Source organism: Scyliorhinus torazame, chromosome 16, assembly GCF_047496885.1.
Source record: "Scyliorhinus torazame isolate Kashiwa2021f chromosome 16, sScyTor2.1, whole genome shotgun sequence".
NCBI lineage: Eukaryota > Metazoa > Chordata > Chondrichthyes > Carcharhiniformes > Scyliorhinidae > Scyliorhinus > Scyliorhinus torazame.
In genome coordinates this window covers 157,409,810-157,436,895 of record NC_092722.1, presented here as the reverse complement: position 1 = coordinate 157,436,895, position 27,086 = coordinate 157,409,810, and the positions used below count along the sequence as shown (strand labels likewise).

The window sequence follows — 27,086 nt, the reverse complement described above, 5'->3', positions numbered from 1 at the left end:
CTCACTTAACTTATCTATACCCCTTTACAGACTCTTTGTGTACTCGTCACAACTCGCTTTCCTGCCTATTTTTGGTGTACTCCTCAACTTGCTTTCTCAACTATTTTTGTTCTGTAGCCAAGTTTGCTGATACAATCTATCCCTTCATCCAAGTTATTAATACAAAAGATAGTTGAAGCCCCTGCAATGATCCCTGTGGCACTTCACTAGTTATGGTTTGCCAACCAAAAAAATAATCCATTTACCTTGACTCTATTTTCTGTTGTTTAGCCAATCCTCTATCCATGCTAATAGATTACCCACCAAGACCATGAGCTTTTATCTTTTGGAGTGATCTTTTATATGACCTTTGGAAATCCAAACGTGCAACATATTTTGGTTCCCTTTTATCTACTGTACCCATTACATCCTCGAACATTAATAAATTTGTCAAACAGAATTTTCCTTTCATAAAACTATGCTGACTGAACGCCCTGCTACTACTTCCTTAAGTAGGGGTTCTGGTATTTTCCCAAATTTGGGCTAACTAGCCTGTAGTTTCCTGCTTTGTCTCCATTATTTATTGAATAGATACATTGCATTTACAATTTTCCAATCCACTGGGAGCTTTCCAGATTTCTGGGAAAATTGCAAACCATGCATCCGCTTTCACTGAGATCAAGGATGCAGGACATCTGGTCCGGGATGTTAAGTAATGGGTTAAGAGACATTGCAATTAGTTGTCTCATTTATGTTAAGTATCCATTAATTGACACTGATATGTAAAGGGGCTTCAGGCGGCCTCTGTCAGGTGATGTGTAGTTAAAGTTTTGTGCAAAGTCTGTTGGAATGAAATAAATGTTGGTGAAAAAGGAACAGAACTTTAGACTTCATATCATAGCAACTAAAATGTCTAACAATTGGTAGCAGAGGATGGTTGCTGTGTAAATGTGAAGGGTTGAAAGATACAACTTTTCCAGATCAAACCAAGGCATGAGTGAGAAAAGAAAAAAAAAGGGATATATGGCTGAACCGAGGATAAAGATAGCTGGATATGACTATCCTCCCTTATTTTCTGAAAGGGAATCATACGACCAATGGAGAAGTGCAGTAGTTATGTAGACTAAAGTAACTGCTTTGGGAAAGAGAAAACAAGGTATGGCATTGGCTCTTTCTCTACCATATGGCAGTAAAATCCAAAACAAAGTGCTTTCTGAGCTGGAATTGGAAGAGTTAGACTCAGAAGACGGTCTGGAGACTTTATTACATGAAATGGATAAGATTTATAAAAAAGATGACTTGTTAAGTGCGTATGAAGCATGGTCAGATTTTGATAAGTTCCGGAAAATGGAGGATATCTCCATGGAAGACTATATAATGGAATTTGGTAGACTATATAAAAGCCTGCAGAAACACAACCTGGAATTTCCACAGTCTGTGTTGGCCTTTAAATTACTTGACTGTGCTAGAGTGAGCAACATGGATAGGCTCCTGGTTTTGACAGGAGTTAAGTTTACTGATAAGGATACCTTATTCGAACAGATGACAAAAGCTTTACAAACGTTTCTGGGGCGACATTCGATTCCGATGGCTCTGATGACCCAAATAGGTCAGCCTGCAATAAGGCAGAATATGGAAGATATGGCGAAATCTTATGGCTACGAACAGGGCTCAAGACTATAGAAGGAGACCGAGACAAGGAAATTATGAAGACAGAAACCCAGTTAGAACCTACAATAGGAAGATGAACCCCAGAAATGCACGGGGCATGATAAATCAATGTTTTCGATGTGACTCAATACCATTATGCTTTCAACTGTCCAAGTCGTTATGATAGTGTTTGAAGCGACACATGACACGGAAGAGTCAGAAGAGGAAAAAGATAGTGACCAGAAAGAAGGCATTGTCCTATTGACAAGCAGTTTTACGCCGGTAATGAGGGTGTTGGTTGCAGAGTCCTTCAACTGTGCTGTGTTGGACAGTGGCTGCACATCTACTGTGTGTGGAATTGACTGGTTAAAATGTTATCTGGACTCCTTGAATGCTGAAAATCGTAACAAGGTTAAGGAATTTGAAAGTTCCACAAGTTTCAGGTTTGGGGATGATAATACTCTGAAGTCGCTGAAAAGAGTGGTGATCCCTTGCAATATTGTCGGAGTGAATCATTTCATTAGCACGGATGTTGTATGAAGTGAGATGCCTTTGCTTCTGTCAATGAAGAAAGCACACACGAAACTGGATATGGAACAGGATAAGGCAAGTTTTTTGGAAAGATGGTGGACTTACAATTTACACAGTCGGGACACTATTGTATTCCATTACTGACAAATAATATTTCAAGTAGAGTGGTTAAGGATGTGTTAATGGCAGTTAAAAATGGAACTTTAGCTGATAAAAAGCATGTGGTATTAAAACTGCATAGGCAATTTGCACATCCAACTCCTCGGAGGCTGAAAAATTTATTGAAGGATGCAGGGGTAAGGGATGACGACTATACTAAACTGATAGAACAGGTCAGTGACCGCTGTGAAGATTGTAGGAAGTACAGAAGGACACGAGCACGACCGATAGTAACCCTACCTTTGGCCAGGGATTTTAACAACATGGACCTTAAGATCTGGGATAAAGCAAATAATATATTTATTTTGCATTTTGTAGATTTAGCAACCAGATTTAGTCAAATCGATGATTCTACGAAGTAAAGAAAAGAGAGTAATTCTGGATCAAATCGTGGAAAAATGGATAGGGACAGGAATGGGTCCACCGGCAAAATTCCTTGCGGACAATGGGGGAGAATTTGCTAATGATGAGTTTAGGGATATGTGTGAAAACGTGAATGTCAGAGTTATGAATATGGCTGCAGAAAGCCCATTTCGTAATGGTGCTGGTGAAATAAATCATGCTGTCATCGATGACATGCTTAGGAAAATTTTGGCAGATCGACCAAATTGCAGGCTAAATTCAGCTTTTGCATGGGCAGTACATGCAAAGAATTCATTGCAGATGGTTGGGGGCTATAGTCCTTATCAATTAGTGTTTGGTAGAAATCCTAAAATTCCGTCCATTTTGGATGACCAGCCTCCCGCTTGGGAGGGGACTACAATTAGCTCTGGTTTTGCTGAACATTTATATGCATTACATAGCAGTAGAAAAGCTTTTTTGGAAGCAGAAGTCTCTGAAAGAATTCGCAGAGCTTTAAGACATAATGTATGGCCATCAGATGCCGTTTTTCAGCAAGGTGGCATGGTATACTATAAGAGAGACAATTCTAATGAATGGAAAGGCCCAGGGAAGATCATAGGCAAAACAATTATTTTGCAACATGGTAATCAAACTGTTAGGGTCCATTCATCAAGGATAATGGGTACAGATTACAAATTCTCAAATTTAGACAGAGCAGACAGACATGACTAGGAACCAGAGTCATCTGGTGGTACGCATGTGTTACAGAACTATGAGGACCAGTTAACTGATATAGACAGGGTTTCTGTAGAGGAACGCAACACTTCTGATGAATTAGAACAGGCCATTTTTCCAAAAGGGCAACTGCCAAAATTTGATACAAAAGTGACATACTTGCCTGAAGGGCCTAGTCAATGGAAGGGTGCAACTGTTATTAGTAGAGCAGGGAAGGCCACTGGAAAGTATAAACATTGGTTGAATGTACAGTATTCAAGGGAAGGAGTCAAGACCATGGATTGGGAAAACGAAGTTCAAAAATGGAGGGCACAGAAATGCAGTGCCAGTTTGGATGGTACATTGGATAGTGAACAGGTCCGCAGGAAAAGGTTGCAAACTATTGAAAGGACATCCCACAGCAGAAGGGAAAGATCAAGCAGTAGCAGTACAGAACAAGATACCAGGCGGGAGAGGGGACGTAGTTTATCAAGATCTCGGAACATGAGTAAGACTACGAATACTAATAGGAGTAGAAGCCCACATGCACATAAGATTTTGGTGGCTTCAAATAAATTAGATGAAAAAGTTATCAAAGATGCTAAACAGCAAGAATTGCATAGTTGGAGTGAATTTGGGGTATACACGGAAGTACTGGATAGGGGACACAGAGCTCTATCCCACAGATGGATTTGCATGGAAAAGGTTCTTCCGGATGTAACTTATTAGGCAAAGGCCAGGCTTGTGGCAAGGGGATTTGAAGAAAACTTAGAAGATCAGGATTTAAGGGTAGATTCACCTACAGCAGGAAAGATTATTTTAAAGATCTTCTTGGCTCTATTAGCCACAAAGGCATGGGAATGCAAATCTATAGATATAAAAGCTGCCTTTTTGTAGAGGCATCAACTCCAGAGAGACCTTTTTCTCCGTCCTCCTAAAGAAGCAACTAACACAGAAGGGGTACTCTGGAAGTTGAACAAATGTGTATCTGGATTAAATGATGAATCTAGAGTCTGGTATTTTTCGGTACGGTCAGTTTTGTTAAAGTTAGGCTGTTGCCAGTTGAAAGCAGATCCTGCAATGTTTTACTGGCACTATAAAGGAAATCTTTCTGGCATCGTTATGATGCATGTCGATGATTTTTTTTTGTGGGGTGGGACGAGTGATTTTGAAGCTATTGTAATCTCTGGTTTGAGGAAAGAATTCAGGGTTGGAAGTCAGGCTTCCGGTGCATTTAAATATATTGGACTGGAAATTAGACAGACTAGGTTAGGGGTAACTTTACGTCAGCAATTTTATTTGGAAAGCATCAGCCCAATAGCAATTAGTCGTGGCCGAGTTTCACAAAAAGACGCAATGGTTTCAAAGATAGAAAAAGAGCAACTGCGAAGTTTAATTGGGCAACTGAACTGGTTAGGTAGACAAACTAGACCTGACGTGAGTTTTGATGTCTTAGAATTGAGTCCAAAAATGAATGATCCCAAAGTGGAAGACATAATAAGAGCAAATAAAGCGTTGGCCAAACTAAAAATGCAGGAGTGTGTTTTGAAGTTCCCGGTTTTAGGTGACCGTAGGCACTTGAGACTCATAGTTTATAGTGATGTGTCCTACGCAAATTTATGTGATGGGGTTTCAAGACCGGAGGTTTTATAATTTTCCTTTTGGGGAACAATGGTAAATGTTGCCCGCTTGTGTGGGAAACAAAGAAAATAAGGAGAGTGGTAAAAAGCACTTTGGCTGCTGAGACGTTAAGCCTTGTAGAGGCGGTGGATATGGCCTTTTATAATAAGTCAGATATTGACAGAAATTTTGGGATTAGGGGATTTGGGTAATATACCTATTGACTGTCACATTGACAATAAATCCCTGTGGGAAAATGTGCACTCTACAAAAAGTGTCAATGAAAAGAGGTTACGGATAGACATCACAAGTTTGAAGCAGATGTTAGACAGAGGGGAAATAACAAAAATTAAATGGGTCGACAGTAGCTATCAACTGTCGGACTGGTTTACGAAAAGAGGGGCGAGTTCACAGAAACTTTTGGATATTGTTAATGAAGGGCTCTTGTTACTGTGACATTTTTTCTCATCCAAACAAATGAAAAACTGGGAATAAAAGGGGGGGAGGAAATCATGTGTGTGTGTTTGAGTTTCTTGAAATTTTGTTTTCACCTAATTATTTTTTTCTCCAAGGAAGGGGAGACTGTTAAGTGATGGGTTAAGAGACATTGCAATTAGTTGTCTCATTTATGTTAAGTGTCCATTAATTGACACTGATATGTAAAGGGGCTTCAGGTGGCCTCTGTCAGGTGATGTATAGTGAGAGTTTTGTGCAAAGTCTGTTGGAATGAAATAAATGTGTGTTGGTGAAAAAGGAACAGAACTTTAGACTCTTCATATCATGGCAACTAAAACGTCTCACATGGGAGACTTATCAGCCTTTTCAAAACACAGAAAATCAGAGCAGGAGTAGGCCATTCGGCCCTTTCTGCCTGCTCCGCTATTCAATGTGATCACGACAGATGCTATTAAGTTCAGGTCTCAAAAGAACTGGAACAGGATGAACTACCCAGCATCGACCTAGGCACAAAACACGACTATGGCAAACTTGATCCTAATAACCCTGCAAACTTGATCCTATCATCCTTACTAACATCTGGGGGCTTGTGCTAAAATTAGGACACTATCTCACAGATAGTTCAACAACAGCCTGACATAGTTATACTGATGGAATTATGCCCGACAGACAATGTCCCAGACACTGCTATCACCATCCCTGGGTATGGCCTGACCTACCAGCAGGACAGACCAAACCGGTAGAACAGTAGTACACAGTTGTGAGGGAGTTGCCCTGGGAGTTCTCAACATCGATGTTGGAACTCATGAATTCTCATGGCATCAGGCCAAACATAGGCAAGGAAGTCACCTTCTATTACCGTAAACCAGCCCCCCTCAGCTGTTGAATCCATACTCCTCCTTGTTGAACACCACTTAGAGGTAGCACTGAGGGTGGCAAAGGTGCAGAATGTACTCTGGGTGGGGGATTTCAATATCCATTTTCAAGAGTGGCTGGGTAGCACTGAGATGGTCAAGTGATAAAGGATATAGCTGCTACACTGGGTCTGCAGTAGGTGAAGAGGGAAAACCAACAAGAGAATAAAACATACTTGACCTCATCCTCCTCGACCTGCCTGCCGCAGATGCAGGTGTCCATGACAGTAGCAGTAGGAGTTGCCTTCGCACAGTTCCTGTGAAGATGATGTCTCATCTCACTGGAAGAGAAGGCTCCACAGATATCCCCATTGTCAATGATGGAGATTCTTATAACATCAGTGCAAAGGATAAGGCTGAAGTATTTGCTACAATCTTCAGCTAGAAATGCCAAGTGGATAATCCATCTGTGCCTCCTCGAGGTCCCCAGCATTACAGATGCCAGTCAATTCGATTCACTCCACATGACATGAAAAAACAGTTGAAGTCACTGAATACTCCAAAGGCTATGGATCCTAGGAATATTCCAGGATATTTTTGTGAGGGCCACGAAGAATCCAGCACGAGTTTCAAGCATACAAAGAAATAACATTTATGTACAAAACAGCAGCAACCTCGCTTGCTGCTTACTCCTTCCTGCTGGGTCCAAATTGGCCAGCTTTATTTATACAGGGAGTCTGCTAATGATTTCTCTCCCCCCCCCCCCCCCCCCCCCCCCATTGGTGAAGCTCATACTCCCACAGGATTGTGGGATTGTCATTAGTCCCCAGCCAATGGTAAGCAGGTAGGATATAACATTTCTCCTCCCCCCCCCCCCCCCCCCCCCCCCCCCAAAAGTCCAAGGAATCCACCGAAGACCCTGGTGAAGGAGGGCATCGGACTCGTTTTGCCGCAGACCGGACAGCATTTGCACGAGGCGCTGGATCGGGCGGCGTGTAACAAGACGGAGACCAGCGCTTCCGTGATGAACGTCGTAACGGTTGTACATCCACGGCCCGTGGGTCCGAGGATTCCCCCTCTGGTAAGGGTCCGTATACCCTGCTTGATGCGGTCGAATGTCCTCTGGGCTATCACTGAGACCGCTGCACCAGTGTCCAACTCCAACTCAAGCGGGTGACCGTTGACCCGTACTGTCACCTTAATGGGAGCCACACTGGGAGCTGCCACACAATGCAGCTGCAGGCAGTCGTCCTCCGTCTCCACGTCCTCAGGAGTAGTCTCCGCAGGTTCATCCACATGGAAGGTACGGCCCCTGGGCTGGTCCCAGTTTCGGTCGGAACGACGGCCGCCCCCAGGACCGGCGTCCGCGACGGGGTCGGCACCTACAAGTCTGACATGGACATGGCTCCTCATCCATTGGTTCTGGAGAAGGCTCCCTTCGGGGAGGAATGTCCGACGGCCACTGGCGTCGATCCGGACGTCGTCTCGCCCAAGGTACCGCAGGAGTGCGGGGGGACGTTTTCGGACGGAAGGTGTTGCGCCCCAAGGCATGCACTTCCATTCCCTGTATCGCCTGCACTCTTCGTTCTGCGCTCTCTCGGGACAATACTATTTGAATGGCCTGTTGAAAGGTCAATGTTGGCTGAGCTAACAACTTTCTCTGGGTGGCCGCATTGTTAATACAGCAAACCAAATGGTCGCGTAACATTTTTGACAAGGTCTCACCATAGTCACAGTACTCCACAATCCTGCGTAGCCTGGATAGAAAGTCGGCAAGGGATTCTCCTGGGGTCCTCTCAGCGGTATTAAACCGGTGACGTTGGACTATTGTGGATGGGGTTGGGTTAAAATGCTGCCCCACTAAATTCACAAGTTTATGAAACGTTTTGGTGTCCGGCGCAGCTGGGTACGTAAGGCTCCTAATCACCCCAAACATATGCGGGCCGCAGGCGGTGAGCATTACGACCACCTGGCGCTCGTTTTCGGTGATATTATTTGCCCAGAAATAGTAACGCATCTGTTGTGCATACTGGTTCCAGCTTTCCAGCGCAGCATCAAAAACATCCAAACGTCCGTACAGAGGCATGGTGTAATAGAAAACAACTTCCAACCTGTATCCAACAAAAATCCAGGGAGGTGGCTTCAGCAGTGCAGACAGCGATTCACTTTAACCCTCTTCACCAGTTTTGAGAGGGCCACGAAGAATCCAGCACGAGTTTCAAGGATACAAAGAAATAATATTTATTTACACACATATACACACAACAGCAGTAACCTCGCTTGTTGCTTACTCCTTCCTGCTGGTTCCAAACTGGCCAGCTTTATTTATACAGGGAGTCTGCTAATGATTTCTCCGCCCCCCCCTAATTGAGGAAGCTCATACTCCTACAGGATTGTGGGATTGTCATTAGTCCCCAGCCAATGGTAAGCAGGCAGGTTATAACAGATATGTACTGAAGGATTGTGCTCCAGAACATGCCAAACTCCTTGCCAATTTGTTCCAGTGTAACTACAACACTGGCATCTACCCAGTGATGTGGAAAATTGGCCAGATATGTCCTGTACACGGACAACAGGACAAATCCATCCCTTCCATCATCATCATCTGTAAATTGATGGATGGGATCAGCAACAGTGTCATTCAATTAGCAATAACCCACTCACTTACACTTAGTTTGTGTTCTGCCAGGTGCACTCAGCTTCTGGCCTCAGTACAATTTTGGTTCAAACGTGGAAAGAAAAAGTGAACTCCAAAAGTTGACCAAGTGTAGCATCAAGGAGCCCTAGCAAAGCTGGAGTCAGTGGGAATCGGGGGTAACTCTCTGCTGGTTTGAATCATACCCAGCACAAAAGAAGCTAGTTATGGTTGTTGGAGGTCTGTCTTCTCTGCTCCAGGATATGACTGCAGCAGTTTTTCAGGGTAATGTTATAGACTCAATCAAGCTCAAGCTGGGAGTTTAGAAAATGGTAATACTGGTATCAAATTAGTAAAATGTGCTGACTGTCACAATTTACCAACTCACCAAACCTTTGGCACATGTTCCTACCATCTTACCAAGATGGTGTCCAGTACATTTCATGTTGGAAGCATCCACGCATGGTACTTTGCCATTTTGGTATCAAACGGTATTCATCACTCTAAAACTATTGGTGCTATGGAATCCAATTTTCCAGCCTTTTGCAGGAAATTGGAGGAGAATTAACCCAATTTTCAGGTATTACCTTTCATATACTTTTAAAACTGGTGTGGATTCACTGCAAATATCAATACATCCCACATACTCAGTTCCCTCATTTCTGTAAGACCATAGTACCGATCTAAAGCAAAACAATAGAAAAAGAATTGCATGTGTGCTTTTCACCTCCTCAAAACAACAAATAGCTTTCAAGTTTAAAATATTAACAACTAACTAAGCACTTTTAAAATTCAGTAATATTGTTGTAATGTAGGCCAATGCACAACCAGTTTGAACACAAAAAGTCCTGCAAACAGAAGTGATATAATTTCTTTCTAATGCTATTGGTTGAGGGATAAATATTGACAAATGATAACTTCCGCTTTTCTCTAAATTAAAAAATTTAGACTATTCAATTCGATTAAATTTTTTCCAATTAAGGGGCAATTTAGCGTGGCCAATTCACCTACCCTGCACATCTTGGGTTGTGGGGGTGAGACCCGCGCAGACACGGAGAATGTGGAAACTGCACACGACAGTGACCTAGGGCCGGGATCGAACCCGGGTCCTCAGTGCCGTGCTGCAGCAGTGCTAAGCACTGCTCTACCGTGCCGCCCTCGCTTTTCTCGAATGTTGCTGTGGGATCTCATGTCCGTCTAAGAAGGCAGGTTTAATTCCGTTTTAATATCTCATCCAAAAAATGGAACCTCTGAGAGTACAGAACGAAGGGTTTAACTTGGGTTATGTGTTTAAGCTTGAACTGGCAACCATCTGACTCCAAGATAAGAGTGGTATCACTGAACCACGGGAAAGATATAGTACAATTATTGCAAAAAAATATTTTATTACAGTACTGCTACAGAAATTAAGTGCTACGAACTCAACAGAAGCAGGAATCTAGTAAAAGAACAAAATTCAATGATGTTTCATGTCTCAGGGAGCTAGGAATGCAGTTTGAAAATATGTAAAATAAAATGACTCATTCTAAGATGTGGTGTCTGGCAGACGCCTCTTAAGTCCAGATCAAAAATTTGGTCTGAAACCTTATTATCACATGAGGAGTCAAAAGGAAAGCATGTGGGAGGATTTTGGGTGTTTAACTAATTTGTCGTTTGCCATTCATTTTTTTGTGAGGACCATAATAACAAATTATCTACAACATAGATATTCTAACCAGTTGGTATGTTACAGGCCTAACCGTTTTTAAAATCTCTTTTTAGGTTGGCAGCTTCTGTCTTTCAGAAGTTGAATCTGGAAGTGATGCATTCTCTTTGAAAACTTGTGCTGAAAAACACAAAGATTATTATATCATTAATGGCTCCAAGATGTGGATTACTAATGCTGATATTGCTGGAATATTTCTCGTTATGGCAAATGCAAACTTCTCAGCTGTAAGTATCAAATTAAATCTTTTTTGCAAAACTGAATTAATAATAAATGCAGAACCACACATACTGGCTTTCTGGAAGAAAGCAATCTTAAACTTTTTCGAGATAGATTCCTATTTGTGTGCCCTATTTACATAATTCCTAATTTTATCTAGTTAATTAAGAACGCCCATCCACAAGGTGAAACAAAATAATACTGGTCATTCATTTCCAGTTGTCAGTGAAATAATGAAAGATGATATAATTGATGTAAAGTCAATGTCAAATAAAGTCAGTGTCAATATGTATAATATAGGAAGCAGAAGCACTTGTTCTGCATTTTGCTGATGGTAGCATGTATGCTGAGCTGATGTAAGACCAGTAGGTTCTAGAGATAGAGGCAAGAAATTGGACAACACAATCAAAAAAAACCTGGAGAAACCCAAAAGCAGGTGGGATTACAAAAAGGTCTAAATGATGAAAGGAGCCAGATGAGAAGAAACCTAAATTATTTTTTTTTTTTTTTTTAAATAATATTTTATTGAAAATTTTTGGTCAACCAACACAGTACATTGTGCATCCTTTACACAACATTATAACAATACAGATAATAATGACCTTTTTTATTTAAACAAGAACAAAAGAAAACAACAACAAATAAATAAATATTAAATAACAAAAATAAAAAAAACTAGCCCTAATTGGCAACTGCCTTGTCTCAGGCCACACCCCCCCCCCACCCCCCCCCCCCACCCCCACACCCCCAAGTTCTGGGCTGCTGCTGCTGCCTTCTTTGTTCTCCCCTATCTATCTTTCCGCAAGATATTCGACGAACGGTTGCCACCGCCTTGTAAACCCTTGAGCCGACCCCCTTAGGACGAACTTAATCCGCTCTAACTTTATGAACCCCGCCATATCATTTATCCAGGTCTCCACCCCCGGGGGCTTGGCTTCTTTCCACATTAGCAATATTCTGCGCCGGGCTACTAGGGACGCAAAGGCCAAAACATCGGCCTCTTTCGCCTCCTGCACTCCCGGCTCTTGTGCAACCCCAAATATAGCCAACCCCCAGCTTGGTTCGACCCGGACTCCTACTACTTTTGAAAGCACCTTTGTCACCCCCATCCAAAACCCCTGTAGTGCCGGGCATGACCAAAACATATGGGTATGATTCGCTGGGCTTCTCGAGCACCTCGCACACCTATCCTCCACCCCAAAAAATTTACTGAGCCGTGTTCCAGTCATATGTGCCCTGTGTAATACCTTAAACTGAATCAGGCTTAGCCTGGCGCACGAGGACGACGAGTTTACCCTGTTTAGGGCATCTGCCCACATCCCCTCCTCAATCTCCTCCCCTAGCTCTTCTTCCCATTTCCCTTTTAGTTCGTCCATCATAGTCTCCCCTTCGTCTCTCATTTCCCTATATATATCCGACACCTTACCGTCCCCCACCCATTTCTTTGAGATGACTCTGTCCTGCACCTCTTGTGTCGGGAGCTGCGGGAATTCCCTCACCTGCTGCCTCGCAAAAGCCCTCAATTGCATGTACCTGAATGCATTCCCTTGGGGCAACCCATATTTCTCGGTCAGCGCTCCCAGACTCGCAAACTTCCCATCCACAAATAGATCTTTCAATTGCGTTATACCTGCTCTTTGCCACATTCCATATCCCCCATCCATTCCCCCCGGGGCAAACCTATGGTTGTTTCTTATCGGGGACCCCCCCAGTGCTCCGGTCTTTCCCCTATGTCGTCTCCACTGAAACCTAAATTATTTTGACAAGTACCGAGTTGGGGATTTATGACCTGAAATATTTCTCAAAATTACAACTTATTGTCCTGTAGATGTTTACCATGAGCCAATAATTTGAGTGTTAACACACTGCAGTTACAACTGATCTTTAAAACTAGGTTTTTATCAATTCAATTTCAATAAGTTGATATTTAAAACAAAATAATAATCTTTATTAATGTCACAAGTAGGTTTACATTAACACTGCAATAAGGTTACTGTGAAAATCCCCTAGTCGTCACACTACGGCACCTGTTCGTACATTAAGGGAGAATTCAAAATGTCCAATTCACCTAACAAGCACGTCTTTTGGGACATGTGGGAGGAAACCGGAGCACCCAGAGGAAACCCACGCTTACACAGGGAGAACATGTAGACTCTACACAGACACTCCAGTCACCCAAGCCGGGAATTGAACCTGGGTCCCTGGCACTGGGAATCAACAATGCTAACCACTGTACTGCCCCACTGGGAAATAAGATAATTTCAGCAAAAAACTGTTGTGTACATCATTATTTAATACAGTAAATGACCTGCAAATGCTAGAATATATGATAAATATTCCCAGATGTTCAATTATAATTTTTTTTAGAGGCACAATTGTGGAATTTGAGAAGTAAAATTGGCAGGCAGGCTCATTAAGCTTTTAAATGTATTAATTTTAGATATTTAGTGGAGTAGTACTGGAATAACTTGAAATGAACAATCCTATTTAGAGTATCACTCCCATTCCAGTTACCCAAACTAGGTCCTCACAGAAAGATGATGTTCTAACAATGAAGAAACAATTGCAAAATTGATTGGTCAGTTAAACATATTGGGCCCTCAAACTAGACCAATTGTTTATTTTGATGTGCTTGAGGGATGTTCTTTGATGAAATTGAGAATGTTTTAAGGGCAAATAAAACATCGAAAGAAATTAAATCTGAAGAAATGTATGTTTGATTTCCCATATGTGGGTCACCAAATAACATGAAGCTAGAAATTTAAAAAATATATTTTTTAATTCTTTTTCACATTTTCTCCAAATTTACACCCACCAACAATAAACAATAAGCTGTAATGAATACAACCCGCCCCCCCCCCCCCTACTAATGTTCAATGTTATCCAATGCTTGAAAGTGCATAATGAATAACGCCCATGAATTGTCGAACCCCCTCAGTGCAAACTTAACCTTCTCAAGAGATAAGAATTCCAACAGATCCCTCCCCGCCATGCCAGGGCACACAGTGGAGAGGTTGCTCTCCATCCCAACGGGATCCACCTTGGGGCGATCAACGAGGCAAAGGCTACAACATATGCCTCCGTACCCGTTTCCAATCCTGACTGGTCCGACACCCCGAATATGCCCTCCCGAGGGCCTGGGCCTAGTTTCACGTGCACCACTTTAGAGATTACCCTAAAATCCTCCTTCCAGTAATCCTCCAACTTTGAACAGGACCAAAACATATGAACGTGATTCACGGGGCTCCCCCCGCAACGTTCACGCACATCTTCTACCCCCTCAAAGAGCTGGTTCATCCTTGTCCTTGTGAGGTGTGCTCTATATACCACCTTCAACTGTATCAGACCCAACATCGCGCACGAGGTGGAGGCGTTCACTCACTGAAGCACCTCACACCAGAACCCCCCCCCCCCCCCCCCCATACCTTCTCCCAACACATTCTCCCATTTTGCTTTGATCCCTTCCAGTGGTGCCTTCTCCTCTTCCAAAATAGCCCCATAAACCGCCGACACTACCCCCTTCTCCATTCCCCCTGTTGTCATCACCTCCTCCAGCAATGTGGAGGCCGGCTCCACCGGGAAGCTCTATATCTCCTTCCTGACAGAATCTCGAACCTGCATGTATCTAAACATTTACCCCTGCTCCAACCCATACTTTGCTCCCAGCTCCTTCAATCCTGCAAACCACCCAAGAAACAAATCTTTTAGTGTCTTAATCCCCTTCGCCTCCCATTTCCGTCCCACTTCCCTGGCTCAAATCTGTGGTTCCCCCGAATCGGCATTTCCCTTGACGATGCCCCCAACCCGAAGTGTTGGCGAAACTGCCTCCAAATGCTCAATGCAGCTATTATGACCAGACTCCCTGAGTATTTCCCCGGGGCCATCGGGAGCGACACTGTTGCTAGCGCCTTCAATCCCGACCCCCTACACAAGGTCCTCCATTCTGACCCACTGGGAATCAACCCCTCTGACCCAGCTCCGCACCTTCTTCACATTCGCCGCCCAGTAATAATAAATCAGGTTCGGAAGACCCAAACCGCTGCCTGCCTTCCCCTCTGTAGCAGCACCTTTCTAACTCTGGCCACCTTCCCTCCTCACATGAACGAGGTAAACATTCCTTCAATGTCTCTAAAAAATGCTTTGGGGAGGGCAGCACGGTGGCAAAGTGGTTAGCATTGCTGCCTCACAACGCCGAGGTCCCAGGTTAATCCCGGCTCTGGGTTACTGTCCGTGTGGAGTTTGCACATTCTCCCCGTGTTTGCGTGGGTTTCGCCCCCGCAACCCAAAGATGTGCAGGGTAGGTAGATTGGCCATGCTAAATTGCCCTTTAATTGGAAAAAATTAATTGGGTACTCTAAATTGATTTTTTAAAAAATGCTTTTTGCAGGAAAATCGGCAGGCATTGGAAAATAAACAGAAATCGCGGCAACACGTTCATTTTAACCTCCTATACCCGACCCGCCAGTGACCGAGAGAGACCATCCCACTTTGCCAGATCAGCTTTCACTCTCTCCACCAAACTAGAAATGTTGCACCTACGGAGCCCCCCCCCCCCAATCCCGAGCAACCTGCACCCCCAGGTATCTAAAGTGAGTCCCTGCCCTACGGAATGGCAGTCCCCCCATACCCGGCCGAGACACCACAAAATACTCACTCTTCTCTCGATTTAATTTGCACCCAGAGAAAGACCCAAACACCCGAAGCAGCTCCAATATTCCCCCTATTGACACACTCCGTTCCAATGCGTATAACAAGTCATCGGCATATAAGGACACCCGATGCTCTATCGCCCCCCGCACTATCCCTTTCCATACCCCCAAACTTCTTAACACGATGGCCAACGGCTCAATCGCGAGTGCAAACAGCAGGGGGGGACATATGACATCCCTGCCTAGTCCCACGGTGGAGAGAAAAGTATATCGAGGTGATGTTATTTGTGCGGACACTTGTCCTCGGCTCCTTATACAATAGCTTTACCCAGTCCACAAATCGTGGACCAATATGAAGCTAGAAATTTTAAGTGATGCTTCGCTTGATATGATCTTCAGCTGGCTTAATAATGTTTCTTGTGGATGGAAATGGGAATATCCTTTGGGTTGGGGGACTGATTGCAGCTATTCAGCTATCGTGTCCCTCTCTCACTCAAGTGACCGGATGGAGATTCTTGGAGTTTTAAAGACAGGCTTCATTTCAAGCTATCTCATGGGAGCTGGGCATCCACCATGTGGTCTGCCAGCTCCTCGAACAAAGGAATGCAGTGGCAATTGAACTTTTAAACTCAACTACAAGCAATTAACACACACCATTCAAAAGGGTACATTTGTTTCTAAATCATCTATATCCATTTACAACTAATACTTAGAATAACATGATGTATAACATACGCGTATTGTCATCCAATTGCAATTTGGGTGCATCTACTTAATTATAATTTCACCAACCACATATTTTTCTTTGTTTATCTACTAACTTCCAGTCATAGGTATGATGAGAATATGTTTGACTGGTGATGTCAACACCCTTGCCCATTGTCCCTTTTTTTAGTGGACGCACTTATGCTGCAGTTGTGTAATAATCAGTTGATTTTCTTTGTGTGGGAACTGTGTGACTAAAGCCTCCCTTATAATTAAACACTGTAAGGAATACATGGTCCTTGAATGTTATCTGTAGACAGCTAGTGCCTTTTCAAAATGTCTCTGTCTCTGCAGTCTGTAAGAATCACACAAACTTCTAAATTATATCTTTTTAACACTTTCAGTCCTTCCTTTTGGCCTTTAGCATACCCAAACAGGCCAATTTTATGTTGAAATTTCCTCTTCCCTAACCATAAGACATAGGAGCACAATTAGGCCACTCAGCCCATCGAGTCTGCTCCGCCATTTAATCATGGCTGATATTTTTCTCATCCCCATTCTCCTGCCTTCTTCCCCATCCTCTGATCCCCTTGTTAATCAAGGACCGATCTATCTCGGCCTTAAAGACACTCAGTGAGTTGGCCTCCGCAGCCTTCTGCGGCAAAGAGTTCCATAGATTCACCACCCTCTTGCTGAAGAAATTCCTCTTCATCTCTGTTTTAAAGGATCGTCCCTTTAGTCTGAGATTGTTCCCTCTGGTTCTATTTTTTTCTACAAGTGGAAACATCCTCTCCACGTCCACTCTATCCAGGCCTCTCCGTATCCTGTAAGTTTCAATAAGATCCTCAATCATCCTTCTAATCCCTTCTTTCTGAACAGCAGGCATTACAATCAAAACTTCTGTTCCATACTCAATGCGCAATTTGGTCAGTGAAAACTGCTGCTCATAAACTAATTGCATGTCACATCCCATAGTGTGATCAACTATGTTATTGAATTCTAATTAGCCTACACGCATATACTCCCATATAATAAGGTTCCAGTTATTACAGGGTGATCTCATTATCATTATCATTCTTGATCACTTTCTTTCTCTAGACCTTGAGTGGAGTGATATGTGCAACAAGAATATCGACTGTTCTCTTTGTGGCACAGGTTGACAGCCAATTAAAGTTCCTACAAATCTCACCATAACTTGCTCTACAATTTTGTACTATGTACTGTAGTTTCCATAACAAAATGAATTAACTATTTAGCTCCCATTTCTATATTTTAAAAATAAATCCTACTGGTACCACTTTTATTACAAAGCCAAACCCGGCTTCTTTTCTCCACTATTAACTGTCCCCTTAAACCCCTCGACGCTGCTCCCTCCACCATTACCAACAACATATGACAAGCTTCTGGAAAACTTTGCCTTGAAGATTGAGACTATCTCTTCAACTTACTTGCTTTTTACCATCGTCCATCTAGTTCTAATGCCACCTCCTTCCTATCTTCTCATGCAGTCAGGGAGCAGGCTATTTTAGATTTAATATTTTGTAATGAAGAAAGTTGATAAATAGACTTGTCCTTAATGATCCTCTTGGAAGGAGTAATCATAGCATGCCAAAATGTTTAATTCCGATTAAGCGAGAGAAGACCGAGTGCCATGCTAGAGTTTCAGCATTGGGCAGAGGTAATTATAGAGGCTTGAGGAAAGAGTTGGCCCAAGTGGACTGGGGACAGATAATTGAGGGTAGGACAGTTGAGGAACAATGGCGGATGTTCAGGAAGATATTAAATACAACTCAATTAAAGTACATTCCTGAGAGGAAGCAGAATTATAAAAGGGAAAAATAATTTCCATGGCTAAACAAGGAAGTCAAGGAAAGCATAAAGACAAAAACTAGGGCACATCATACTGCAAAAGCTAGTGGTAAGCTGGAGGATTGGGAGAACTTTAAGGTACAGCAAAAGGATACTGAACCTAAAATCAAATGAGCGAAGATGAACTATGAAACCAACTAGCAGAAAACATAAACACTGGTTACCAAAAGCTTCTATAAGTATGTAAAGAGGAAGCGAATAGCTAAAGTAAATGTTGGCCCTTTAGAGGGCGATACTGATGTGGTAATAATGGGGATTACAGAGATGGCAGAGGCACTGAACCAAATTATGCCTCTGTCTTCATGGTAGAAGATAATAAACATTTTCCAAAAACGACAGTTAATGCAGAGGAACCTGGTGCAATAACTATCACTAGGGAGACAGTATTGAATAAATTGATGGGATTAAGGGCAGATAAGTCTCGGGACATGGTGGCCTGCATCCTCGGGCACTAAGGGAGGTGGCAGCAGAGATGGTGGATGCATTGCTTATGATATTTCAGAATTCCCTGTATTCCGGAAGGGTCCTGGTGGATTGGAAACATGCTAATGTGACGCCCCTATTTAAAAAGCGAGAGAGGCAAAATGGAGAGAACTGTAGATTGGTTAGCTTGACCTCTGTGGTGGGGAAGTTGCTGGAATCAATCATTAAGGAGGAGATGACTGAACATTTGGAAAGACAAAGCTCATTGTCAGCATGGTTTTATGAGGGTAAGTCATGCTTGACAAACTGGCTCGAGTTCTTTGAGGACACAACCAGCAAGGTGGATAATGGGGAACCTGTGGATGTGGTATATCTAGACTTCCAGAAGACATTTGATAAGGTGCCGCATAAAAGACTGATCCAGAGGTGAGATTGCAGGAGATTGGGGGTAGAGTACTAGGTTGGATTGAGGATTGGCTGACTGACATAAAGCAGAGGGTCTGGCTGGCGAACTGTAACTAACAGGGTGCCGCAGGGGTCAGTTCTCAGACCTCAACTGTTTGCAATTCATATAAATGATCTGCAAGGAGGGAAAGAGTGTAATACATCGAAATTTGCAGTTGATACTAAAATAGATGGGAAAGCAGGCAGTGAAGAGGTTATAAAGATTTTACAGACAGATATAGGTAGGCTAGGAGATTGGGCCAAAAAAATAGAAAGGCAAATTATTATCTAAATGGAAGCAGAGCGATCTGGGTGTTATTGTTCATGAATCGCAGAAAGTCGGTTATGCAGGTACAACATGTAATTTAAAAGGCAAATGGAATGTCAGTGTTTATTGTAAAAGTACTGGAGTATAAAAGTAGAGAAGTGTTGTTGCAATTGTATAGGGTGTTGGTGAGACCACATCTGGAGTGTTGTGTCCAGTTTGGTCTCCTTATTTGAGGAAGGATGTGGTGGCATTGGAGGCAGTTCAGAGGAGGTTCACCAGATTTATTCTGGGGATGAAAGGGTTGATGCATGAAGAGAGATTAAACAGTTGAGCTTGTACTCGCTGGAGTTTAGAAGGATGAGAGGAGAACTGATCGGTGTCTATAAAATACTAAAAGGGATTGATAAAGTAAATGTAGACCGAATGTTTCCCCTTTGTGGAGATATCTAGAATGAGAGATATCTCATTCCATCATAGGTTGAGAGGCGGTAGATTTAGAACTGAGATGAGGAGGAATTACTTCTCGCAGAGGTTAGTGAATTTGTGGAACTCACTGCCCCATAGTGCGGTGAAACCAGAGTCATTAATTGTTTTCAAGAAAGAGATAGATATATTTTTGATGATAAACACGTTAAAGGGATATGGGCAATAGGTGTGGAGGTGAATTTGAGACTAGGAAGAGATTAGTCATGATCTGATTGAATGGGGGAGCAGGCTTAAAGGCCTGAATTGCCTACTTATGTTCCTAATTCCTATGATTCTATGCATCTTGTCCATGAAATCACCTTCTTTTCTTTTGATTGTATTCTTGCTTAGCTGCTGGCCACCCAATTTCCCCACCTGGCCCCCTCCAACGAGGGTAAAACTACTGCATTCTTTGCTACCAACCCTCAAATTTAGCTTCAGAATATTTCATGTCCATTGAATATCCGTCTTTCTCTTGTGTTGAATTATTGCTTCTAGTTCTAAAAGTTAACCTATAATTGTAATTCTGTTCTTGGAGGTTTTTTGTTATATTGTTCAAATTGAAACAACACCAACCTCTAACTCCAATGTCAACCATCCCACCCCATCCCATACTTAAATTGTTCATCATTGAGTTAGCATGTGACTCTGCAAAGCTATCCTTTTGTGAATGACAAAACTAATTTTTCCTCCTTGCAACTTTCTTAAAATCAGTTTGATATTTCTAAGTTATTGTCTTTTATTTCCAGGGCTACAGGGGGATCACATGCTTTATTGTAGATAAAGACACCGAAGGCCTGCAAGTAGGGAAAAAAGAGGATAAACTTGGAATTCGTGCATCATCTACTTGTGTGGTCAATTTTGATAATGTTAAGGTACATTTTTTTTCATATTTGTATTTGGCACCTGCTCATATAAGAAATCTTCACTATAAACACATTTCTTTTTGCTAATTTCCATATTCCTTTGCTGGAGGGATAGAGTCCATCTCGGGTATGGTCCATGAATGCCAATTGCTTACAGGTATCTTAGCCCAAGTGGCAACTTTTCACATGCAAGCCTACAGCTTCACCATTGGTTGGCTGTTCAACCATGGTGTACCACATCCAAAGCTAATCTATTTTTTATCTGGCATCAATGCATTCACTTTTCCAACAGAAGATGCCAGATAGCAATTGTGAACATAAATCTTGGGTAGTCTACCTTCTCTTCAACAACAAGTTAACTACATGGCAATTGTAGTGCCATTATTACCCAGTGTAGGCTCTCTTATCTTTCAAATAAGAGACAAGGGTCCGGTGGTAGTGCGCGATTGAGTTTTACTGCAAACATCAAGTTAGTACACTTCACAAACTACTGAACAAAAGAAACAAAAGCCCAGCGGGTCATAAGGAAGAAAACAATGGAAGGAGAACAAAGGTGAAGAGAGAAGGCAACACGTGCGCCAGTAACTTAATACCTGGGTGGTTTGATGCCATCCTCCTCTTTGCTCTCTATTGGTTTACAAGTTGTGAATTGTGACTTCTGAATCATGGTCTTTACTCTCACTCACATTGGTATCTACCTTACTGGCTCAACTCACTTTGTTCCATTGTCACATCTGCAGCCTGGGTTCTGCAAAACCCAAGTTCAGATTGTACAAATGTAGTTCGAAGCTCCATGTAACTTTTCAAAGGTAAAAATCTTCAATTGAAGTCCAGGCTTTTGAGATGGACCAAGATCTTGGAAGTATAAACTTTCCAGCAAGACATTAAAAGATAATTCATAAGATTGCAGAAGATTCAATTTTGTAACTTTAAAAATTTTGTTCAAAACCTTATTTTGGTTAAAATGAATGTGTTGCCGGGATTTCTGTTTATTTCCAATGCCTGCCGATTTTCCTGCCAAAGGCATTTTTCAGAGCGTTTCAAGGAATGATTACCTCGTTCATATGGGGAGGGAAGGTGGCCAGAGTTAGAAAGGTGCTGCTACAGAGGAGAAGGCAGGCAGGGGGTTTGGGTCTTCCGAACCTGATGTATTATTACTGGGTGGCGAATGTGGAGAAGGTGCGGAGCAGTGTCAGAGGGGTTGATTCCCAGTGGGTCAGAATGGAGGAGAGTTTGTGTAGGGGGTCGGGATTGTAGGCGCTAGCAACAGCACCGCACCCGATGGCCCCCGGAAAATACTCTAGGGAGTCCGGTAATAATAGCTGCATTGAGAATTTGGAGGCAGTTACGCCAACACTTCGGGTTGGGGGCAGGGTCAAAGGAAATGCCGATTCGGGGGAACCACCGATTTGAGCCAGGGAAGTGGGATGGAAATTTTCAGAAATGAGAGCAGAAGGAGATTTAAGACCCGAAAAGATTTGTTTCTTGGGGGTCGGTTTGCAGGATTGAAGGAGCTGGGAGCGAAGTATGGGCTAGAGCAGGGGGAAATGTTTAGATACATGCAGGTTCAAGATTTTGCCAGGAAGGAGGTACAGAGCTTCCCGGTGGAGCTGGCCTCCACATTGCTAGACGACAGGAGGACTGGAGAAGGGGGTAGAGTCGGCGGTTTACGGGGGCTATTTTGGAAGAGGAGCAGGCACCACTGGAAGGAATCAAAGCAAAGTGGGAGGAAGAGTTGGGAAAGGGTATGGAGGGGGAGTTCTGGTGTGAGGTGCTCCGGATAGTGAACGCCTCCACCTCGTGCGCGATGTTGGGTCTGATACAGTTGAAGGTGGTATATAGAGCACACCTCACAAGGACAAGGATGAACCAGCTCTTTGAGGGGGTAGAAGATGTGTGTGAACGTTGCGGGGGGGGTAACGCGAATCACATTCATGTGTTTTGGTCCTGTCCAAAGGTGGAGGATTACTAGAAGGAGGTTTTTAGGGTAATCTCTAAAGTGGTGCATGTGAAAGTGCACCCGGTCCCTCGGGAGGCCATATTCGGGGTGTCGGACCAGCCGGGGTTGGAAACTGGTGCGGAGGCAGATGTTGTAGCCTTCGCCTCGTTGTTCGCCCGAAGGCGGATCCTGTTGGGGTGGAGAGCAACCTCTCCACCTTGTGCCCTGGCATGGCGGGGGGACCTGCTGGAATTCTTGACTCTTGAGACGATTAAGTTTGAACTGAGGGGAAGGATGGAGGGGTTCTACAATTCATGGGCATTATTCATTATGCACTTTCAAGAATTGGATAGCATCGAACATTAGTTGGGGGAAGGGAACTGTATGTGTTAATGGTGACTATGGGTGATTCCTGATTCCTTTTTGATATTTTTTTATGTTAACATGCGGGCAGTTCTTTGGGGGTTGGTGGGAGGATGGGATTGTTGTTGTTAATATGCAGATTGACATTATATTCATTACTGCTTATTGTTTATTGTTTGATGGGTGCAAATTTGGGAGAAAATGTGAAAAAGGAGGAGAATAAAAATATTCGTTTTTTAAAAAAAACTTATTTTAGACATTAATTTTCAGTTACCTCGGATAAAAACAGTGGCCAAGATTTTCTGAAAGCATTTAAATTATTAATCAGCATAACTATTTATATTGGTCATTTCTCTTCCAACACAGGAATATGTTTACACAGAAATGTGTCCAAAACTCTCATTTTGAATATTTCCACTTTCCCTGCCCCTCCACTTAACTGGCTGCCTTGGTATCCAGGATTGCTGTGTGAGTAACTTAACTAAGTGATTAGGATCTGGAATGCATTGCTGAAGAGTGTGGCCAAGGTGCATTCAATCATGGCTTTCAAAAGAGAATTGGATCATTATCTGATGGTGAGAAAATTTGCAGAGATACAGGGAAAGGATGGAGAGTGACACTAGGTGTTCTTTTTCTTACAGAGAGCTATCACAGACACGATGGACCATATGGCCTCCTTATGTGCTATGACTATTCTATTCTATGATTCTATATTTTATTAGTATGTACTTCTCTTCTGAATTGGATCATATTTTACTTCTGTGTTGCAGGTTCCAGAGAGTAATATTTTGGGACAGCTGGGTCAAGGGTACAAATACGCCATTGGAATGCTAAATGAAGGCAGAATAGGGATTGCTGCACAGGTTTGTGGAACTATATATCTTGAGAATTTTCAAAGCTATGTAAACATCTAGAAGCAACCTGATGTCACTAAAGGAGAGTATCTCTGGAGTGGCTCGGGAGCTGCAACTTCTGACCACTGTGAGAGTTGAGCCATGAGTACTTGCTCGATGTTCTATTACATCAAATTTTTTAAATATACTCTAGCTAAATATGTATGCTCTCTCAAAGAATTGGGTAGCTGAGTCAACTGAGCTAGTTCCAGGATCAATCCTTTCTGCTGTGTTGTGTGAGTTTGGTTGGAGTGTCTTTTGGCCTAACCACCCTGGAAAATTGGTCACTATTCCAAATGTAGAATCCCCACTTTGTAAGTGTTTATTTTGTGAAGTATAAAATAGGGGGATGCTTTGAAGGGAAGGCATTAAATTTTCCTTTATCTTTCAGGAAGTAATATTTGTTTTAAATTTTGTTTCCTACAGATGCTTGGATTGGCAGAGGGATGTTTTGATAACACTATTCCTTATTTGAAGCAGCGAATTCAGTTTGGGAAAAGAATTTATGATTTCCAGGTACATATGTCAAACCTGCTTTCTTATTATTCTGGGATGTATTTTCTCTAAGATAACTTATATTCTAAGTTAAACCATCTTCAGCTTTCCTTTCTCATGCCTTCATTAAGAAAGATGTCACGAGTCAGGGAATTTCTCTAGCAAAGTAGAAAGCTAACCTAGCAAAAGACCACATTGAGCTAATGTGAAATATCAGCTTCCTGTGATTGTCATCTTTGTAGACTTTCTGAAATGTAGTATTGATGATGGCCAATTATTGTGCTGTGAATTGTATTCGTCAATAATTGTGTTAAACAACACATCATGGGCGTCATTCTCCGACCCCCCGCCGGGTCGGAGAATGGCCGTAGGCCGCCGTGAATCCCGCCCCCGCCCCCGCCGAAGTCTCCGGTACCGGAGATTGGGCGGGGGCGGGAATCGGGCCGCGCCGGTTGGCGGGACCCCCCGCTGGATTCTCCGGCCCAGATGGGCCGAAGTCCCGCCCAGAAATTGCCTGTCCCGCCGGCGTAAATCAAACCTGGTATTTACCGCGGGACCAGGCAGCGTGGGCGAGCTCCGTGGTCCTGGGGGGAGGCGCGGGGCGATCTGATCCTGGGGGGTGCCCCCACGGTGGCCTGGCCCGCGATCGGTGCCCACCGATCCGCGGGCGGGCCTGTGCCGTGGGGGCACTCTTTCCCTTCCGCCTCCGCTACGGCCTCCACCATGGCGGAGGCGGAAGAGACTCTCCCCACTGCGCATGCGCGGGAAACTGACAGCGGCCGCTGGCGCTCCCGCGCATGCGCCGGGAAACTGTCAGCGGCCGCTGACGCTCCCGCGCATGTGCCGCATTTCCGCGCCAGCTGGCGGGGCTACAAATGCCATTTCCGCCAGCTGGCGGGGCGGAAATCCCTCCGGCGTCGGCCTAGCCCCTCAATGTTGGGGCTAGGCCGCCAAAGGTGCGGAGCATTCCGCACCTTTGGGCCGGCGCGATGCCCGTCTGATTGGCGCCGTGTTTGGCGCCAGTCGGCGGACATCGCGCCGTTGGGGGAGAATTTCGCCCCATATATTTGCATCTATAGTTTACTGTTTTAAGTTCATTTCCCACAATATGGTGGATCTTGGAACACATTGTCATCTTGTGCACAGTTTAGACTTGTTTCTGACTTAGACAGAGATCATCCCGTCCAAAAAAGTATTATATAAAATTCAAGACCAGAGTGATCTCCTGGACTCATTTTGAATGCATAAGTTTGGATTGGAGAGGAATTTCTCATTTTATTTCTCAAATTGGTCCACATTTTTTCTTCCACCAGGAAATCATGTGGCTTTGGGAGTAATTTTGACACACCTGGTACAACAAGTGTGTGGGCCAGAATGGTTGGACCCAAAGGTTGTTTCTTATCTGTCATTGTTCATATCATTTCCATTGGTAAATTTGTGATCTCAGCTGCAGGGAACATTGATAGAAGTGATCTATTTTCCTACACAGGCAGAAAGTCATCAGAATAACGTTCCTTGGGGTTCCAGGATAGGATGCTAGCCTTTGTTCTTGCTTGAATATGGTTTGTTGAAGTAGAAGACAATGTGGGTGTGTGTAAGTCTGTGGGTGGGTGTAAGTATAAGGAATGGCTATTACTGTTTATTTCCAATTAACCACAAAATCAAATCTGATTAATTCTTTTTTTTTTAAAGATACATTTTGTAACAGATAATTAATGCACTCTTGTTATTGGGGACAGATTAGAATGGTGGAAGTTATTGTGATTTTCAATATTTCTGTCAACATAATTGCATCCAATCTCAAATCAGCGTTGAATAATACATAGCTATAGTGTTGTAAATAGCAAAAGAGAACTGTTACTTAATGTTTAAAAATATATATGCCAATTTCATTGTACAGGGTATGCAACACCAGATTTCTCAGATTGCAACACAGTTAGAAGCTGCACGACTGCTTACTTACAATGCTGCTCGACTCAAAGAAGCAGGGAAATCCTTTATTAAGGAAGCCTCAATGGCAAAATATTACACTTCTGAGGTAAGAAACTTGTACACAAGGTTAATTTGAGGAACAGTGCTTGTTAGGCAAGATTGAGCAGTTTAATATTTTAATACATTTAACAATTCACTGATTGTTTCCTTCAACATCCTTCAGTAGTTCTAAACATGGGGAGCAAAGGTAATACTCGGATGAATTCTTGAAGCTCCATATGCTTATACTAAGTTTCTAACCTGGGTCTTGAGTAATGCTGAAAAGAGACTGGATAATTCCTTAAAGATGAAGATGGGGTAGATAGGAATAAAGATCACAAGGCGCATCATATTCCACAACCATTCTGCAGTGGGTAATTTAAAGGGCAGCATCAGTAGAGGGCCTAACATTAGGTGCTTGCTCAACTTAATGAGAGAAAGCTGAATACGTGAAACAAGTTATGCTGGATACATGAGTGGAGAGTTACATGTGCTGCATATATGTTCTGAATTTTTCAAAGTGATCAGACTATTTCCCTATTTATATCTATGTCTTACAGATAGCAGCCTTGACTTCTGCCAAATGTATTGAGTGGATGGGAGGAGTTGGTTTCACCAAAGATTATCCTATAGAAAAGTACTATCGCGATTGTAAAATAGGTAAAAACAAACTTTTTCCTGTTTATTATTTGCAAGAATACACAGGTAATGGATATTCAAGATGCGAGTGAATATTGATTTTAAAGTGGTGAAAGATTTTCCAAGTTACCTTACTAACTATTGCATAAAATTTCACAAATGAAGTAGTGTTTTTCATTTTCTTTTTTAAGGTAGGCACAAGTAGGACAGAGCAATCGGGAGACCTAATGGGC

The 27,086-nt window shown here is 43.0% G+C and overlaps 1 protein-coding gene across 3 annotated transcripts in view; it reads left to right on the top strand.

The window, feature by feature from the left end:
* The window catches only part of acadsb (acyl-CoA dehydrogenase short/branched chain), a 91,694-nt gene that overhangs the window by 64,098 nt on the left and 510 nt on the right, over nt 1-27,086 (top strand). For all 3 annotated transcript variants that reach the window (XM_072479277.1, XM_072479280.1, XM_072479278.1), the window contains exons 5-10: nt 10,702-10,872; nt 20,437-20,562; nt 23,626-23,718; nt 24,175-24,264; nt 26,144-26,281; nt 26,775-26,874. In XM_072479277.1, coding sequence (XP_072335378.1) covers nt 10,702-10,872; nt 20,437-20,562; nt 23,626-23,718; nt 24,175-24,264; nt 26,144-26,281; nt 26,775-26,874 — 718 coding nt within the window. The remainder of the gene's footprint in view (nt 1-10,701; nt 10,873-20,436; nt 20,563-23,625; nt 23,719-24,174; nt 24,265-26,143; nt 26,282-26,774; nt 26,875-27,086) is intronic.